At 49.1% G+C, this 19,781-nt stretch overlaps 1 protein-coding gene across 6 annotated transcripts in view; it reads right to left on the reverse strand.

Annotated features, from left to right (window-relative positions):
- The window catches only part of PLCE1 (phospholipase C epsilon 1), a 3,624,599-nt gene that overhangs the window by 179,369 nt on the left and 3,425,449 nt on the right, over window positions 1-19,781 (reverse strand). For all 6 annotated transcript variants that reach the window (XM_069611343.1, XM_069611341.1, XM_069611340.1 and 3 more), the window contains one exon: window positions 7,209-7,379. In XM_069611343.1, coding sequence (XP_069467444.1) covers window positions 7,209-7,379 — 171 coding nt within the window. The remainder of the gene's footprint in view (window positions 1-7,208; window positions 7,380-19,781) is intronic.

Consider the following 19,781-nt stretch of genomic DNA (forward strand, 5'->3'; position numbering starts at 1 on the left):
AAAGCTCATACACGGTACGAAGCCACAGCTTGCATGTTGAAAGATCATCCCAGAGAGGAATGCCAAACAGTACAGAAATGCATTGTTTTCCTCCCTCACTGAGTCCTTGAAAGCTAGCCAGGTGCCGGTCTGTCTCACTAAAGCTGTAGAAACAGGCAGTTAAAACATGAATTCTACTTTCCTATCGGTCCTCCTCGCGGATCTTCCTTAGAACAGGCTGACCCCTAGTTCACGAATAGAAACTGGTAGATAACGTGGTTTGGAATGTGACTCTCTGGCGAACACGATATCCTTGCTGAACAATTGCTTTATGTTCTGTATAACAAAGAACTATGTCTACAACTGTTGCTAAGTATAAGTATAATAGATTGAGTAAGAAAACTGGTCATAATGTGTCATATTTGTAAATCACCGAACCCTAGCTGAAGAAGATACATTATGGGCAGTTCTAATGTGCCTTGAAGGCTAGCTTTTGCTATATATGTAAATGTTTGAATAATGTTCGCTCTCTTGCATCTCACGAGGTCTGGGTGACACATGTTGCGAGACGTTAGACCCAGTCGGCCGACAAAGCATATTTTTGCAATTAACCATAGTATTTGGAAATCGAACCTCGTGTCTGTCGTAACACTAGTATATGGTGGTTGTGCCTTAGTTTCCATATGCAGAGGGACTTCAGGGCCTAGCATCCCTTGCTCCACGAATCTCCTCCGCAAGCAGGAACTCCCTCCTTCCTCCTGCTGGCCTCTTGGTTGTCCTCCACCTCTGACTTCAACCGAAAACCCCACAATTCATGCTTCCTGTGCCCAGCTTAAATCCCACTTCACCATTGATGATTTGCCACCTCTCCCTGGTCAACATGGCCCTGTCATCCCCACACGGGGCGTCTGTGTGTGAGGGAAAATATTGAAAAAGGTGGCTAAGCCTCATTCCCTTGCTCCAAATGGGCTTGCCATGGACCAAAGATGGCGTTGTAGAGTGTCCAGTGTTCCAGTTGTGTTCTGTGTCCCCGTTTAGTGGGAATCTCTGGAACGTCTCTCTGGGAAGGGTGTGTTGTACTACCTTTTTGTTACCTGTCGAGCAAGGTCTTGTGCCCGTACACAGGCTCCCAAGTTCCTTTTTGTAGCTCTGCAAGATCTTCCAGACTGCTACGTAGGGCCACAGCTTCTCTCTCTCTGGGTTGCATAGTGCATTGTCTCCAACATTCATCAGTTGCTATGCTTCATTCCATGTAGGGTGCTGCCTTCTTTGTTGAAGACTCGGTTTTGGCATTGGATGCAGGCATTCTAGAAAGGACAGAAAGACACTGGCAACTATCTAATACCAGAGGCAAGGCTGGAGACAATGGTCTGCATATAAACATGCTACCACATGGAGAAAATACCAAGCCAGGCTCTCAAATTATCCTGCTTGGTGATTTCAATGTAGGCCTGCACAATCCTAATGATGCTAACGCCACTTCTGTGGAAAATTCCCTATCCCAGCTGGGCTTTAGACACCGTATTCTGGCACCCACGCACAGCAAAGGCAGAACGTTGGACAGGATGGCAGATCTCAATTGCGCCACCACAATCCTCCAGAATGAACCCACTGCATGGTCCGACCATCATTATATCTCTTTCTACATTCAGGAGAATACACTCGCCAATCCTAACTCCAACACTGCCCCTCAAATTCTAGCCAGAAATAATCTGAACATAATGCTCCAAAACCTACGACCTCTGCTCCATGCCATCCTGGATCCTCCTAACTGCAATTACCTAGATTCTGATAAATTGGTTGACCTATATAATGATGCTTGACCTATATAATGACACCATAGAACTTGTCATTAATAACATTGCTCCTATCAAACAAAAAAAAGCTAAACCAGCAGCCCACCTCAATAAATGGTTCACGTCGGAACTAAAAACCCTCTGCAACGCCAAAAGAGCTGTCGAAGCCTTGTGGAGAAAATCGCCTACAAAGCAGTGTTCGCCTCTGCTGCTGCCATGTATAAAGTGGCCATCCTCAATACCAAAAAAGAGACATACAATAACAGAATCCTTAATGCCTAATCTGGCACCAAAGAGCTCTTCAGCATTCTGAGGGAACTGGAGTATCCAGCCCCGCCAACAGAAACATGCGCCAAGGACGCGGCTTGGTGCGCCAAAATTCAGAAGGCTCTATCTGATAAAATGACAATGTTACAAACTAAAATAGAGACCAAAGAAATCAGTCTAGCTAATAGTTCCAACACAAATATCCTCCTGGACCCTCATCCCCCCTCCCTTCTACTCAGTCACACCGCTGGAAGTGGAAAATATTATCCTAGGCCTAAAACCGTCAAGGTGCCATGCAGATATCTGTCCTGCCCCAGTGAACAAGGAAGGCGCCAAAGACCTGGCCCCTTTCATTGCCGCTGTGATCAACTCCTCATTCAACGCCAGCTCGGTTCCCAACAACCTCAAGGAGGCCTGGGTCATACCCCTCCTAAAAAACCTAACTTAGACCCCAATATCTGACTAATTATAGTCCCATTACTACTGTCCCGTTCCTCCTAAAAATACTGGATAGAGCGGCCTATCTCCAAATACAAAAACATCTGGAGGATAATAATCTACTAGGTCTCCGTCAATCTGGCTACAGAACAAGACACGGTACAGAAACGGCTCTCTTGGACTTAAAAATCAAAATGGATCAAGCCAAAGACAAAGGCAATCTGGCCATCCTTCTATTGTTTTGACCTCTCTGTAGCATTTGATCTTGTTGATCACCAGATCCTTACAGAACACCTAACCACAGCCGCTGCCTTCTCCACAAACGCTTCAAATTGGATCCAATCATTCCTCTGTAACCAATCAACGAGGGTTTTCGCACCTTCAGCGTCAGCTGATCCAGTCCCCATCTACTGCGGAGTACCTCACGGTTCTTCCGTCTCTCTGACGGTCTACAACATTTTCACTAAGTTCCTCTTTCATCATCTTGACAACATGTGTGTCATCTACACAAACTACGCAGATGATACCCAGCTTCTCATTACGCTGACTGGTTGCTACGAAGATGACTCCAAATTGATAAAACGAAATCTACCTGGAAATTCAGGCGTGGATGGCAGCTCACAGCTTGTGCCTCAATGATGAAAAGACGGAGCTACTGTTCATGGGATCCCAAGCACGTCTCAATAAACTTGACCCTCGTTTCACATCTTTCAACATTGAAGGGAATACCATAAAAGTTGCTAAGGAGGTCAAAACACTAGGAGTTTATCTAGACTCCACTCTCGCACTTAAGAAACAACTGCTTATACCAATAAATTGATTAATGCATGCAAATCTAACTTGTCCTCTAACAGCTGCATCACATTAGACAGGGCTCTAGTCTTACCGAAGTTAGACTATTGTAACACTCTCTTCTTAGGCTCCTCAGAACGGAATCTGAATAGATTACAGGTCCTACAGAACAACGCTTTGAGATCAGCGTTAAACATCCCTACGTCTAACCATATATCAAGTTTCAAACGGGATGCCCACTGGCTTCCGGTGCGCAATAGAATCTTGCTACGCACTTTAGTTTTCACCCATAAATGTCTGACAAAATCCGCCCCAAATACCTGTCAGACAAATTCTCCAGAAACCTACCTACAAGAAACACTAACCTGAACCAAGGCTCTTCCACGATCACCCTCTGCTGAAATCTATGTACCTTAACATACCTTACACTGTATTAATGTTTCTCCTATGCTATCGACCAAACTGTAACCGCCGGCGACATTTCCATGCACTTACCTGTATTAATATGCAAGCCGACTAACCTGTAACCTACGGTGGGCAAGCATTGTTGGCCAATGTTCTCTATATGGATCTGCTTGTAGCGTTGTCTCAAGTCAAGCGCCCAGTTACCTCAATGTTAGGTGCGCGTTACAAATAATAAACTAAACTAAACTAAACTAAAGAAGGGCAGGAATTGGCACCCTTGTTGCTGAATTAGCCCTCAGGGCTAGGACTGGCACTGGATTCCCCCCTCCTTCCACAACCTCCTGAACAAAATAAATCCCCTCTCGTTTTCACAAGGCCAGGTTACAGGCCGTGTAACACCCCTTAGGCCCTACATGTGTACACCCCACCCAACCTATTACTTGTGATAATAACAACGTTGAACTTTATTTAGCCTAATTGGTTTCTGGGTTCTGTTATCATTGCACAGCAAAAGATTAAAAAAAGAGAAAAGCCCTCATATAGGACATTGAGAAACAGACAGCACTCATTAAATCTCACCATCTACCCATCCAATAATTAACCAAAAAACCCTCCATTTTGGCAGCTTTGTGGAGCTTTGCGCACCTCTTCACTGAACAGAATTTTAACCTGACCGCGCATAGGGTAATAATAGAATTGCAGGTAGAAAGAAAATACATTTTTAAGCAAGCTAATCGGAACACAAGAAGCAAAGCACACTTGGAATTAACGGGTATTGTGATGAACCTGAGGGCGTCCTCACTTCTTTCGCCCCTGAATCCTTCTCTCAGGTGGCCAGGTAAAGGCTATCGCTTTTGGATCCTTACCCTGAGAGTGGGTATACTTGGGAGGATCACCTGCGTGAAGGGAACTTGGGGAGAGGACATCCTTAGGTGAGACATGGTATCCCCCACTCCCATTTCTGAATCAACCTTCTACCCCTCAAGCCTTTGTAGGCTACTGATAGCCCTTTGCCTTTTCTTCCCTCCAAAATACCCCCAAAAAACCCAACCTCAACACTAGGACAAGGAAGAGACCAACTAGGAGGACACATCCTCATTTGGGTGAGATAAATACCTATCAGCCTTGTAATGGTAATGCAGACACATATCATTCAAGTACCAAGATGAGGAGGAGGCAATATAGAGTTATGCACTCTTCCTTTTATTCAAGCCTCCCCAAATACCACTCTGGTACTGAGACAAAGAAGAGGGCTATGGCGGATTACAGATGGAGCCGCCCGGCACGTCCCCTTAATGAGTATTACCATGGTCAGGCAATTGGACTGAATTACCCACACCTGTGGTCTTTTATTAACAATCCTAAGGGATATGAAAATGGAGGCTGCACAGCACGAGAGGGGAGAAACTGCAGGCTGGGGAAAGCCGTCTGGAGCGAAGCAGGCTGGAGAGAGGCTGACTGGAGAGACCAGAGCGGGAGACATGGGTGCTGGAAGCCATGTTGAGCAGGCGAAACTGACGCTGGGCCGATGTCGGCCAAGAGAGGGTCTGGAGGTCCTGCAAGCCCTCTGTGTTGGGCGCAAGCAGGAGGAGCTGTGGGGCACCAAAGCACTTCAGTTGTCATGTGTCCCAGGAGAGCGAGTAGTGATCTCTCTGACCTCCGCGAGGGAGGAGCAGAGGCATTGGAGGCTGAAAGCAGAACGAGGACCGGAGAGAAGCTGATGGGAGCTGCCATGGAAAGTTTGTGAGTGGAAACAGGCAACACTCATACCGGAGTGCTACAGAAACTTGAAAGAAATGCTTTGTGAATAACAAACTAACTGAAAGTTCTGAGCCTTTTTGAATACCGCAACAAGGTCTTTTGAATAACGAATGAACTGAAAGTTGTTATGAACATTTTTGAAGGCCAAATCAGGCGCTTTAAATACTGAACAAATTAAAGGACATTACAAACATTTTTGAATACTGCATAGAGCAAAAGCAAGTTATAAGTACTTGTGAATGGAATGAAAGCAAGGTGGAGCAAGCAGCAGATACCACAGAATGAATTGTTTGATATACAACTGTTGGCAAAGCCAAGGGAATATCAAGAAGGGTATGATATAAGAAACCACATATTGAACTGAGCTAAAGAGAGTTCAAGGAACTGCAAGTTAAGAGGGAACCTGTATTGGCAAGAGCCAGAAGAATACAGATAGTGTAACAAAGTCCATAAGGGTATCGGTTGTGTGACCTGTAATGGGTGGCCCACGTGGTCTGACAACTGCACCTAGACCAAGTGCCCCCTTTATGGAACGAGCCAATGAAAGTATCCATAAAGAAGATTGTGTTTCACTACAGTTGCTCATTTGACTTAGAAGTCAAGAAACAGAACTATTTTGGTGAACTAGTGACAAGTGCGGATGATAAAGAGCTGGAAAGTGTCCAAAGGAAAGGTGTTGTTTTGAAAAGCTAGAAGATTTGAACTCTTGGGGAAAAGAACCTCAATACCTTGGGAACTATTTTGAACTTGGGGAAGGGGAAAGTGATTACAAGCCAGGAGCTGGAAGAAGCTCTGAACTTTGTTTTGAACACTATTCATTTTGATGCTGACACCCCTAAACATTGAATTCAGTTAGTTGTGAGGGCAAGCATAGGTTTTGGACACAGACAGACTTTTTTGAGTTGGACTTCCTGACACAGACTATCCTTAGTTATCTTCTGGTAGGGAAATCCCACCTTAGCATAGGGCACTCTGACTTTTAAGTTAAATAAAGTTTTGAGATCCAATTTTGAATCCGTTGTCTGTGTCTTACTTCATGTATGCACTCAAAGATAGTACATCTTAAAGGAACGCCAATCAATACATCTGAAGAAAAATAACTGCCTGTACAATAGTCCCCTTCAACTGAGCTGGAATGTGGAAACTCAACATTATCTTGAGAAGCAATTTGGATGCAGATGTTCAGAAAACATCTGATGATGCACTTTTATGTTACAGTGTTCATGGTTTCACTGTAGAGAGACACAATGCTTTGTTTGGCTCCCGCTTAGATGACACAGAACATCTGAGATACAAGTAATCACCATATAATACAAGCAAATGAAATTAGTTTTTTCACTGAGGCATGCTGATTGTTCCCACCCAAATATATTTGTTCTGTTATTATACCAAAATGCATCCACGTCCTTAATACCTTACACTTTATGGAGGTTGGTTGAGGATGTGCCGGATTATAATGGAAACAGCTCAAATGCAATTTGGGCAGTCGATATTAACTTTAAGGACTCCCTTCCTTAACACACATTTAAAGAAAATACTCTACCAACCCTCGTTCTTTATGCAACCTATAAAGCACCACCTCCAGGTACCAAGGTCTGTGCCAATGTTTCTCGACCACCAATTCCTAAAGCAATGTTTCTTGGGAACTCAAGAGAATGTTGTGGATGCCTGTGAATACTACCTTTGAAGGATGAAAATCAGGTTACTGATACATCTAGCAAACGTAGTTTGTTAAACACATTGAAAACCAAAATCAATTTTGTTTCCTACCTGCTGAATGACTTCTTGAGCAGTACTTAAGCAGAGAGCTTTGATAACTGTGCGAGGCTGCTCCGGAGAAACATCATGCACTTGGACAAAGAAGGTGTCATCTTCGTAGAGAGTATTCACATTTTCTTTTTCTTCCTTAAATTCTTGAAAATAATTATTTTCTTTCAAACTCTGCAAAAATGAAAGGAATACATATTTGCTGGATTTCCTCTCAGTCTTGTCATGATCTAAAAAATGATCTCAACTGTCTGTCAACCTATGTTGTCCCATATTTAGTTCCTAATACAACCTATTCTACATCGCAATGACATCATCCATTACATACAACATGATGGAGTCACAACGTGAACAGTTGTGTTGGAATTTGCCACAACTGATCATATTGAAACATGTTTGTATCCATTTTTAAACAATATAGTACTGCACTTCATGAACCAATACATCAGTCACCAAAATTAAAATATACTCAAAAACATCCATTGCGTACAACATGATGATTACACGACATGCATGGTCGTTGTGAGGGGGTGGGGGCACAGACCACTCACTTTAAGACTGTACAAGTGAGCATCCCTGTCTTTCAGTGAAACATCTCTGACTACTGTCAGTTGAGGGCATGGTTGCTGTAGAGGTGCTTCCCTCAAAACACTTTCTTGTTTGGCCCCTCACAGGAGGACTTGTGATATTCAGTTTGAGACCAGCAACAGCCCTGTCATGCTTCCTAAAACGTAGACCACAGTTAAGTGGCTACTCCCTGGCACTCACAATCTCTTTATGGCTTTGGTACCAAAAAGGTTCCCCTGTCATTGTCAGCAGATTACTACCTCCAGCAAAATTGCCACTGGAGGGACCTCATGCGCAACAGGGCCTTGGGAACCACCAAAATATAGAATGCCAAAAGACAGAGAAGGCACTGAAAAGCAAAAGCCAGGATGTGACTCTGATTCTGGGAGATCTGGGCCATCAGCGTGATGTTTACCATCCTCTCCACGAGAGGAAAAGCTCTGCAGAGTGTGCATACAGAACCACCTCTATAACTTGACGTGAATGGGATTGCGTTACGTGAAACTTCTTTAAGTTCAGGCAGAAGCCTTAGCTATGTTGAAGACGAGAGGTGTGGGGCACGTGGCACTCAGGATTTAATGGGCACGCTGTAAGACGAACTGAAACCGGTGCATGGGAACGAAGCCCTGCGATCTTGGAGATAGAAGAACAATTGAAGTTTAGGAACTTGTTTGTGAGTCTATGAATCAGAGTCCTAAGAAATATTCCTACATGGACAAGGGACCACTCGTAATGGGCTCCATACTTCTAACCTTTGAGAGGCGGGCGTTTGGATGTCCTTTAAAGAATCCATTAGTTGGTGTACAGATAATCAACAAAGACTTACTGGCAAGTGCTACTGGTGATACCAACACTATCCTTATAGACCTTTTTTTAAAAAGATATTCAACCCTCAGACATTTTTGCATGCAACCAATACGAGAGAAGCCCTGAAGAAGGCCGAGTTGTAGAGTAAAAGACATCAACAGCGAAAACTTAAGTAGGCGAGATTTGAATTAGATCACAAGAAGCAAATCAGTTGTTCCACTACATGCGACTAGTGATTGTAATGTCGCTTAACGAATTGTGACCAAGCAAATACATATGGAATAAATGCCTCCCATTGCAGACATTTCATCTGATTATTCATGCCAGACCCCATGCTGAAGAACTGTGATGTCCCAGGCCATGTCCTCCAAATCAAACAGCCCTTTGGTGTCAGACAGCGGTTTGAATTGGGCATTGAAATCACTAGCGAGCACAACCACTGAGTCCTTACGCAAACGCAACTGTTAGTGAGTTCAATCTATCATGTACCATGTGAAGAGCATTATCAATATTTGGTGCATTCTCCTTACTGTAGATGTTAAAAAGGATAATGCACTTAGTAGAATTAAGTACATGGGTTTTATTGACATCTGGAGTATTTATATAGGCTGATCTAGTTTCGCTATAAAAGCGTGAATCCAAATAGGTCGTTAGTGTGAGAAACCTGAAGGTGTCTTCCTGGCTAGTCCCAGGGGGTCTGCCATTCAGGTGGCCAGAACACGGCCATCGCTATTGGATCCCGTTCCTGGGGGTGGACCAGTGAGGCAGGATCACCTGGATGGGGGTCCTCAGGGAGTGGCAGTGGGACACCGATGGGTAAGACGCAGTATCCCCCTTCTTTCAGCACCTTTTCCCCATCCTACCACGTATGACATTCAAAACCACTGCCCCCCCCTTTTTCCACACAAACACTTTCACATGATATACCAGAGGAGGAACAAGTTACTTACCTGTAACTGTTGTTCTCCAGCATGGGTCTGGCATGGATTCACCATGCTCATGAATATTCCCTGTCGTCAGGCCGGGAATCCTCGGTAAAGAAAAAATCAGTTTCGTTTCTGATCTGTATTTCTCAGTAGTAACCAATCACTGGTCTATGGGTTATACTGCCCCCAGCCAATGACTGCCCTCTCCTAAGCCCCGCCTCTGGCAGCCATCCTCCGATTTGGTAGCACGCAAAGTGGCAGTATGACCAAGTGAAGAGCCGCAGAGGGGTAGGAGGGAGGGTTTGCATGTGAATCCATGTCAGACCCATGCTGGAGAACAACAGTTACAGGTAAGTAACTTGTTCCTTCTCCAGCATGGGGTCTGGCATGGATTCACATGCTCATGAATATAAGAATACATAGCAGTACACACATGCACAACCAACGGGAGGTGGCAAAGCTCAACATTAAGCATTACATTAACAACTCAACATTAAGCAATTCTTACCTCCTCACCAGGCTCACCTCAGGCGAACAGGTTGCGCAGCACTGCTTGGCCGACCCTGGACTCCTCCCTGGAATCCCGGTCGATGCAGTAGAATCTCGTGAAGGTGTGCGTCGACCTCCATGTAGCAGCCCTGCAGATGTCCAGCAGGGGCACACCAGACAAGAACGCCATGGTAGCAGTGATAGCTCTGGTCGAATGGGCTCTCGGACGGCCAGGCAACGCCCAGTTTGCCAACCGATGACAGTGCATGATGCAGCCGGAGAGCCATCTGGAAATGGAAGCCTCCGAGAGAGCCTTCCCTTGGTTCACAGGTACAAAATTCACAAATAGCTGTGACGTCATCCGAAAACTCTTTGTACGGTCCATGTAGAACTTCAGCGCTCTAGCCACATCCAGCGAGTGCAAAGTCCTCTCGGCCGGCGACGAAGGCGACGGGAAGAAAACAGGCAACACCAAGGGCTCGTTGAGGTGGAAGTCCGACGGCACCTTGGGCATAAAGGAGGGGTGCGTCCTCGGCACCATCCTCGTGTCATGAAAAGTCAAGTATGTAGGCTTGCAGGAAAGGGCCTGGATCTCTCCCACTCGTCGTGCGGAGGTGATGGCCACAAGAAACGCAGTCTTCCACGACAGGAACTTCAGCAGTGCCGAATGCAGGGGCTCGAATGGCACCCCCATGAGCCTGGTCAGCACCACATTGAGCTCCCACGCCGGGGCAGGGGCCTTCACCGGCGGGAATGATCGGAACAGTCCCTTCATAAATTCCTTCACCAGGCGATGGGACCTCAAGGACGCCCATCCTGTGGTTCTGTTGTATCGGGAGATCGCAGCCAGATGTATCTTGATGGAGGCGTGAGCCAGTCCAGCCTTGGCCAGCGACAGTAGGTACGGCAGCACTTGAGGGGCCGTAATCCGTAGAGGGTTAATCTTCTGTGCACGGCACCAGACAGAGAACCTCTTTCACTTATGTCCGTAGCACTTGAGAGTTGAGGACGCCCTGGCCTTTGCAAGAATCTCTCTGCAGTCAGCCTGGATATCGTACCCTCCAAACTCTGGTGCTGCAGGAGCTAGGCCTGCAAGCTCAGCGACTCCGGGTCGTGATGAAGTATGGCGCCTCCTTCTCTGGAGAGAAGATCCGCATCCGTCGGCAGCTTGACTGGTGGGGACACTGACAAGTCCAGAAGGTCCGGGAACCAGATCTGCCTCGGCCACGCCGGTGCGACGAGGATCATCCTGCACCGGGACCTCTTGAGCTGGTTGACGAGTCGGAGCAGCAACGGCAATGGAGGGAACGCATATAGGAACAGGTTGCCCCAGGGGAACGAGAAAGCATCGCCCATGCTCCTCGGCTGGGGAAACCTGCTGGCGAACCTCTGGCACTTGGAGTTTGTCGCCGCAGTGAACAGGTCGATCTGCGGTTTTCCCCATCGTCGGAAGAGTCGATCCACTTGATCCTGACGTAGTTCCCACTCGTGGCACGAGCGCAGCTCCCTGCTGAGTGAGTCGGCGATGGTGTTCTTTATCCCTGCCAGATGAAAGGGCACCAGAAACATCCCTGGGGCGAAGGCCCAATGCCACAGATCCTGGGCTTCCTTGGAGAGGGCTGGAGATCTGGTTCCTCCCTGCTTCTGGATGTAGAACATCGTGGTGGTGTTGTCGGTGAAGATTCTCACCACCTTGCCCTTGAGGGACGGGAGAAAGGACCTGAGGGCCCAGAACACTGCACGGAGCTCCAGGATGTTGATGTGGAGCGGCTTCTCCTCCAGGAGCCAAAGGCCTCTCGAGTGAAGTCCTCCGGTGTGCACTCCCCACCCTTCCAGGGAGGCATCTGTAATCACCGTTATCTGGTGAGATGGAGTCTGAAAGTCTGTGCCCGCTGTCAGATGAGCGCAAGTGCCCCACCACCGGATCGCTCGTCGGAAGGTCTCGTTGATCGGGATTCTGTCCTCGAAGCTGCCCGTAGCTTGGATCCAGCGGGCATCGAGGAACTCTTGCAGAGGGCGCATCCGAAGCCTGTACAGGCGCACAAGATATATGCAGGAGGACATCATCCCGAGGAGGGACTTGATGGACCTCACCCTGGCCACATCCGTGGCCAGCCGAAGCTGCACCTTGCCCAGGATGGCCTTTGTCCTTTTCTCCGACGGCGAGGCCAGACGCGCCACTGTGTCGAGCTTGGCTCCCAGAAACAGTGCGACCTGCGACGGGATCAGGTGGGATTTGGAAAAGTTGATGGAGAATCCCAGGTCCATGAGCAGCTCGATGGTCTTCGCTGTGTGATCTACGGCGAGCACCCTTGTCCTTGCTCGGATGAGCCAGTCGTCCAGGTAGGGGTAGACGTGGATCCCCTGCAGGCGCAGCCGCGCCGCCACCGGTGCGAGGCACTTGGTGAACACCCCGGGTGCCGACTTCAATCCGAACGGGAGGGCCTTGAACTGGTAGTGCCGTCCTTGGACCATGAACCTGAGGAACTTTCGGTGTCCTTTTAGAATGGGGATGTGGAAGTACGCATCCTCCAAATCCAACGACGACATGAAATCGGCCTCCTCCAGCTGTCCCAGCACGCGCTGGAGGGTGACCATCCGGAACTTCTGTGCCTTGATGTACTTGTTCAGTCCTCGCAGGTCCAGGATGGGGCGCCATCCTCCTGTCTTCTTTTTCACAAGGAAGTACCTTGAGTATACTCCGGAGCCCTGGAGCATCTTCGAGACTAGCTCGATGGCACCTTTTTTGAGCATCGCCCTTACCTCCAATAGCAGTGAGGGACGTGATTTTCCTTCCTGGCCACGGGAGGAATGCAGGGGCACTTTTTTAGAAATTTGAGGGCGTGTCCCTGGGCCAGGGCATCCAGCACCCAACGGTCCGTGGAGATGGGCTCCCACACACTGACGAACTTCGCCAGCCGGCCTCCCACCGGGGTGCTCCGGTGGGGGCCCGACACTGCTGTCGGTTCAATCTTGCTTGGAGGACGCCTTGCCGCCTTGGCCTCCCTGGTGACGACGGCGGGGTCCAACCGACTTGCCTCGTCCTCTATAGGCTTCCTGCGACAAGGAGCGGGCCGCTTGGCAGTACGTAGAGGAGCCACCGCTGAATCCCTTGGAGGCACCCTGCTTGCCTCCGGTGCTCCGAAAGGACGGCCTTCGTTGCCGGAGAACGCCTAGGGCCTTAGCTGTCTCCGTGTCCGCCTTGATGGCTTGGAGGGACTCACCCACTGTTTTCCCAAACAGATTGTCCCTGTCGAACGGCATGTCCAAAACCTTGGCCTGTACGTCCTGGCGGAAACCCGTCGCCTTGAGCCACCCTCGTCATCTAAGTCAAACGCTGTTGCCTAGCTGGCGGAAACCGGTGTCGGCAATGTCCGTTGCCACCGTAATGGCGTGGTCCGACGCCACCTCGCCTTCTTGCAAGATCTCCAGGGCCTCGGCCCTCTTGTCATCCGGTGGGAAGTCCAATAGGGGGGCGATCTTGTACAATAACTCCCTGTCGTAGCAGGCCACGATTGTGAGGGCGATGGCCGCCTTAATCGTCGTTGCTGTCGACGAGATAACTTGTCGTCCCATTGCGTCCAGCTTCTTTCCTTTGCCGTCCGGCGGGGAAGTTGATGTTGAGGCCGATGCCCCTCCCGCTTTCTTCTTGGCCGCCGCTGAGACGACCGAGTCAGGGGTCGGTTGCGCCCTAAGGCACAAATGGGCCGCGTCTGGGACCCGGTACTTCTTCTCGTACCGATCCCTCTTGGCAGACGTCTTGAGAAGGGTGAGACCCTCGTCCCAGATGTCATCCAGCAGAGGCACGGCGAGGACTGTTTTCCTCTTAGCCTCGCGCCGTTGGTAAAGGAAACCTTCCTTCTTCTTCTCTTCGGGGCAGAGCTGAAAAAGCTTGGATGCCCTTGCGATCATTGCATGGAAAGATCCAATCTCATTGGACGGGGAGCCCCGGGCTGGGGGCGATGGGAGCACCGTCCCATCGTCACCGCCATCGTCGTCGGTACCCATTGTGGCCGTGTCCGTTCCCGTGTCAACCCCAGGGACAGGGGACGTGGGCAAAGGTTGAGTAGGCCGCGAGGGCTGAAAAGGTGGGGCTGGATGGATCCGTCTTCTCTTGTTCGGTGGGCTTCCCGCCGAGCCTGGCTCTGGCTCCTCCGTCGAGCCTTGTTCCGGATCCTCCATCGGTGGTAAGGGCAATCTCATCCTTATTTCTGAACATAAGGATTGTATCGCCAACAAAATGGCCGCCGAGTTATCCTGCGGCGACAGGAGCGAAGGGTGACTAGGGCCCTTGCCGGTGCCGCCATCGTTCTCTTCATCACCTTCGTCGGGATCCCTCCCGTTGGGACGGGCCTCTTCAACACCCTCGTCGAGGCCCTCTAAGACTTCTACCAGCTCCTCCTCGGATGCTGTGCCCGTGTCTTTATCCGCCGGGGTCTTCACGGGGGTCTTTTCGATGGGTCTGAAAGAGGCTTCCCTCTGCGGAGGCAGGGAGACTCTGGGCCCCGAGGTCGCCTCCACTGGTGTAGCCTCCACATGCTGCGCCAGGGCCGCCGCGACTTCCTCAATAGAGGCGTTGGCCGGGTTAATCAAGGCCTTTATCACCTTGTGTGTGCCTGTGGCCTTCACCTTGGGGGGAGGGTCACCGCCTCGCTCCCCCTCGGCCAGATCCTTCAAGCTCGACCGGGGCCTCTCCAGAAGCTTCGCCGGGTTCTCGGCCTTCCTCTTCCCTGCGCCAGAGCATTGGCTCGTGGTTGATGGCGCTGGAGAGAGTGCGCCCTGGTTTCAAGCCGAGGAGCCCGACCGTTCGGCGCTCCCGGTGCCCGCAGACTCGCGGGGATTTGCCTTCTGTTGGGCCCCCGTCACCGGGGCGCCCTCACAGCACTTAGAAGACCGCTCAGACTTCTTCTACTTCTTCTTCTCACCTGATGGGCTCTTTCCTTCCAGCCAGTTGGAGAGACAAAGGTGTCGGTCCCTGATGGTCCGTTCCAACATGTTCCTGCAAAACGCACAGTCCTTCTCCACGTGCGCTTTGTCCTCATGAAGGCCGTAGAGACATTTCGAGTGCTCGTCCTCCTTGAACACATTCTGCAGCTGGCATCCAGGGCAAACCCTGAACAGCTTTCCGGGCGTCGAGCTTCCTTTCTCCTGGGTCATGTTCGAGGTAGTTCCCAGAAACTTCTGGACTCCTCCAAGAAGCGTAACTCAACGAGATCATCACCCTTGAGGGGCATAGACAAATCTGACACGGATCCCCGTTACTCCGATGTAGAGACGGTGAGCTTGAGGCTCTATTTGACCGAAAAATGAGAAATTCTCCTTGAAAAAGCGCGAAAACGCAGCAAAAGCTCGAGAGCTAAACACGAGGACTCCCAACACTTGAGCGTGCGGTAAAAATCTTAGGATGGCTGCCAGAGGCGGGGCTTAGGGAGAGGGCAGTCATTGGGTGGGGGCAGTATGACCCATAGACCAGTGATTGGTTACTACTGAGAAAGACAGATCAGAAACGAAACTGATACTGATTTTTTTCTTTACTGAGGATTCCCGGCCTGACGACGGGGAATATTCATGAGCATGTGAATCCATGCCAGACACCAGAGCCGTTAACCTGACATGTCCCAATACAAGGGTCGGTTAAAGTCAGGCAATTGATCAGAATCACACACACCTGACAGCCCTTTCCCTTCCCCACAAGATAAATGGTGTAGCAAGAGAGCACAGTATGAGCAAGGCAGACCGCACAACACAACAGCTATCCAGACCCGGAATTTCAAGAGGAGGAGAAAGGCGGCGAATATTGAGAGGCTGACAAGGAGAGACAGGACCTTGCCCCTCCGATGCAGACCCGCGAAACCTCCACAGAGGGAATCGTAAGACCGAGGACAATAGCCCAAGTGTGCTGCAGCAGATGTCAACGATACACGGAGCGTGTCGACGCTGATAAGCGGGAGCGAGGGAAACTCATGCTGCCGTGGTACCGGCCTTGACTTCAGCGAAGAAGAAAGCCAAGCAGTTCATCAGCGAGTCGAGAGGAGAGCCGCTAAGAACCGGGCTGTGGTGAATGAAAGTCGCAAAATGACAAAGTGAGAAAGTTCAAAGAACTGTAAAACTGTAAATGGGAGACCGGCTGCAGAGGGGGACCGGCACCACATGGGTGCTGCTCCAAGAAACACTTATCGATCTCCATCTGAGTAAAACTACAGAAACCAGAAGGCCATAGGAGAGCCAAGTTAGGTCAAAGTGGTCATACAGTAGGTCAAGAAAAATCCCTGTACAGTCGAAAGCCTTTGATCAACAAACTTGAGAAAGCAAGGGAAGGGAATCCTGCAAACCATTATGAATGTGAAGTTGGCAAGAGTGAACCCGACCGAGTGATGCTGAGGAGAAGGGGGCAAGTCAAAAGTACCAAGAAACAGTGTGTTGACAAACGTGAACACGGCCGAGGGATATCCACTATGAACTGTTCAAAAAGGGTCTGGCCCGAACGAGGGAGCTCCAGGTGTGAATCCATCACCCGAATAAAGCGAGAGTGAACCCGGTGGATGGAGGCTGAAAATAGAGAAGGGGTCTGCGCCAAGAACAGGGGGACTTGGACTTCAAAGGTGAAGCCATCACCCAAGAAATTTGTAAAACAGAACTTTGTGTTTGTTAGTTAGTTTTTTCGTATGGTAAACCTATCAGGCCCTCGGGACCAGGAAACTATCCACTGAAGTCTGTGACATTGAAAGGAACTGTTTTAGGTTTCAAGTCCGGAAGAGGGAGATCCAAGGGTTGAAAAGCAATCACCCAATACTATGAGGAACAGGGGTCAGCACCCAGAACAGGGGGATCCAGGGGTGAAGAGCCCTCCCCCTAAGTAAAACCAGGAAACAAACTTTCATTTGTTGAAGAAATCTTTGTTTACTGTTTGAATACTTCAGGCCCTCAAAGGCAAGAGACTTCAAGAGAAACGAGACTTGGCCATCGAGGCTCCTGATAAACTGGAACAGAACTGTCAACTCATGCTGAAGAAGCTCGAGTGTGTGCTGTGCGCCAAGATCCCACCTTACCCCATGCTCAAAACCTGGGGAAGGAAGATCCAGGCTACCGCATCCTGACATATTATTTATGAATACTTCTTTCTTTTCTTGAGAACTATCCCACATGCTTTTTGCATTAGTTGTAAGGTTTGGCAATAGGTTTCTTAGTATAGGCCCTTTTTGTTTTGACACAACACCACTAGGACTGCCTTATTTTCATTTGATGGTCGACGCTGGCTCCCATCTTAGATTTAGGTTTAGATTAGGCATTTTTCCAACCTGCATATATTTTAATAAACACCATTGAACTGTGATCGCTTGTGTCTGTCTTTACTGTTGCCACCATGAGTTCCTCACATTAGGCTGCCAAAAGGGCGACATCTAGGGCCTTTTTGAGCCGGGGATGTATAGGTGGTATATCCCCATAAATGGCTTGGGCTACACCCGCAGGTTGGATTGGACTAATGGAGGATTGGCCAAACAATCGTCAGGTAGTCAGTTGTCATCAGTCAAGCACGTGCCTGTTGATTGGAGTGGTGCCGTACTAGACAGTCGTGCAGTGAGGGCGAATAAGATGATCCCATAGGTGACCTATTTGCTGGCACTTTAGCCTTCTGCATCAAAATCTCTCTGTGCCTAGACAGAATATCTGAACTACAACTCAGGCCTCCAGTGATGGATGGGGACGTCTGTGGGGGCTTAGCTCTCAGCTCGATGTTACAGTTTCCAGGTGGCAAGGTTCTAAACTCCAAAGATAGCAGACCAAGAGCAAGTTGTGGGTTAGCTGGCTAGATTCTTATATAGTCGGTGCTCATTGCGGTTCCTGTTATTACCCTAATACAGGATACCCAATTTCCTAATCACAGATTTACAGCCTCTAGTGAAACGTATCCAGTGTATGCACTTGTTTGTGAGTCCCTGAGATGTTTCAAACTGTCCACAAATGAGCTTTGGGACTTTGTGAAGGTAAATGGTCCTATTGTGTTTTAAATAAATACTTGACTGCTCTAATGGGGCCCCATAGCCATTAGCATCAAATTACAGCTAGCGGGTTAATGGGACTGATTAATAAAATGTCCCTGCCCAGTGTGTAATGGCGAAGCACCAGACGCGGGCCTATGTGTAAATTGCTGATTAGGTGTGATGTGTATACTCATTGGATTGATTTCCATCAACTTTGGTAAGGAATTGTGGCTAATGCTGCCACATGCATTTCCACATCTGGGGTTTATTTTCACATGCAGGCTAGGTGGTATTGATTTACTATTTCTTTTAGTGTTCTGTGTTCCTTGTTCCATCAGTGGATTAGGAGCCAATAGGAGTACAATCACGCTTGGTTAAATTAACAAATTTGTCCTTAAGATTGGTTAATTCTTTCATCATAATCTGCATCTGGTCTCTTAGTGTGTTACATTGCTGCTGGAGATCCGTCTTGTCCCCCGGCCCAAATGGCTTCCCCATAGAATTCTGGAAGGTGGCGGGATAGAAGGCGAAGCAGGCCATGGGAGGGATGTTCGCGATAGCCTGGACGCAAGGCAGTTGCCAAGGGACCTATGTCAGGCCACAATAGTTGTTATCCATAAGAAAGGGAAGCCCCAGGACAGCTGTGGCCTGAATAGACCAAGTTCCTTGCTAAACGGGAAAGCAAAAATATTAGCAAAGGTACTGGCCAACAGACGTCTCAGGGCCATGGGCAGGCTGATCCACAGTGACCAATGCAGTTTCTTGTCAGGAAGGGTCAGGAAGGGCCACACAGATGAATTTACGGAGGGTACACAACGCTATGGATTTGGTGGCCACCTTTGATGGCCCACACTCTCTCGTGGCCCTCGACTCGGAAAAAGCTTTTGATTGAGAGCGCTGGAGATACCGTGGGAAGTGTTGATTAGGATGGGTTTCGGTCCTAAGTTTCTGAGTTGGGTGAAACTGTTGGAAGCGAGCTCCACGGCCGGGGTAAGGGTAAACGGGGTACTCTTCAGTGAATTTGCATTGCAGAGGGGAACGAGGCATGGATGCCCGCTTTCCCCTTCTTGTTTCTTCTGGCGGTAGAACCCCAAGCAGCAAAGATATGGGCGGACCCCACAATTAGGGGCCTTTGATGGGCAGAGGGAAGGGAAGACCTAGTGTCCCTTTACACACATGGCATGCTGATTTACCTGGGTACGGCCCGGGTCTCGGACCCGGTGGTGCTGGGGATGGTTGGGGATTTCGGGGACTATATCGGCCTGAGAATCAACTGGGGCAAATCAGAGTTATTGCTGGTGACGGGAATGATGGAGGCTGTGCCGCTATAGTGCCCCCTGGCGGTGGCTCAGGGGTCGATTAAGTACTTGGGGATCCATATTGGGGACGGACTAGTGCTGTTTCCCCCAAAGTAATCTGGATCCAATTCTGACAAGGGCAAAGGCTGACGTCCAACATTGGAATACTCTGCCTACCTTGGTGTTGGGTCCTGCCAATTGGTTTAAAATGCTCACTCACCCCGGGCTGCTCTATGTCTTTCAAAATACCCAAGTAAATATCCCCCTGAGGGTCTTCTGAGCTATTGAGGGGTTACAGAGGGAAGTGATCTGGGGTAAGAAAACCCAGAGAATTGCATTGTCCACGTTGGTCTGGTCGGTGTGGGAGGTAGGACTAGGACTCCCAGAAGTCAGGAAATCCTATTGGTCATCCCAACTGGTGACCGTGAGCGAGTGGGTGTACGAGGATCAAGGGGCTTCCCATATCCAGTTGGAAAGGGATGCGATGGGGGAATCACCCGCTGGTAC

Source organism: Ambystoma mexicanum, chromosome 8, assembly GCF_040938575.1.
Source record: "Ambystoma mexicanum isolate Mex_15411 chromosome 8, UKY_AmexF1_1, whole genome shotgun sequence".
Taxonomy (NCBI): domain Eukaryota; kingdom Metazoa; phylum Chordata; class Amphibia; order Caudata; family Ambystomatidae; genus Ambystoma; species Ambystoma mexicanum.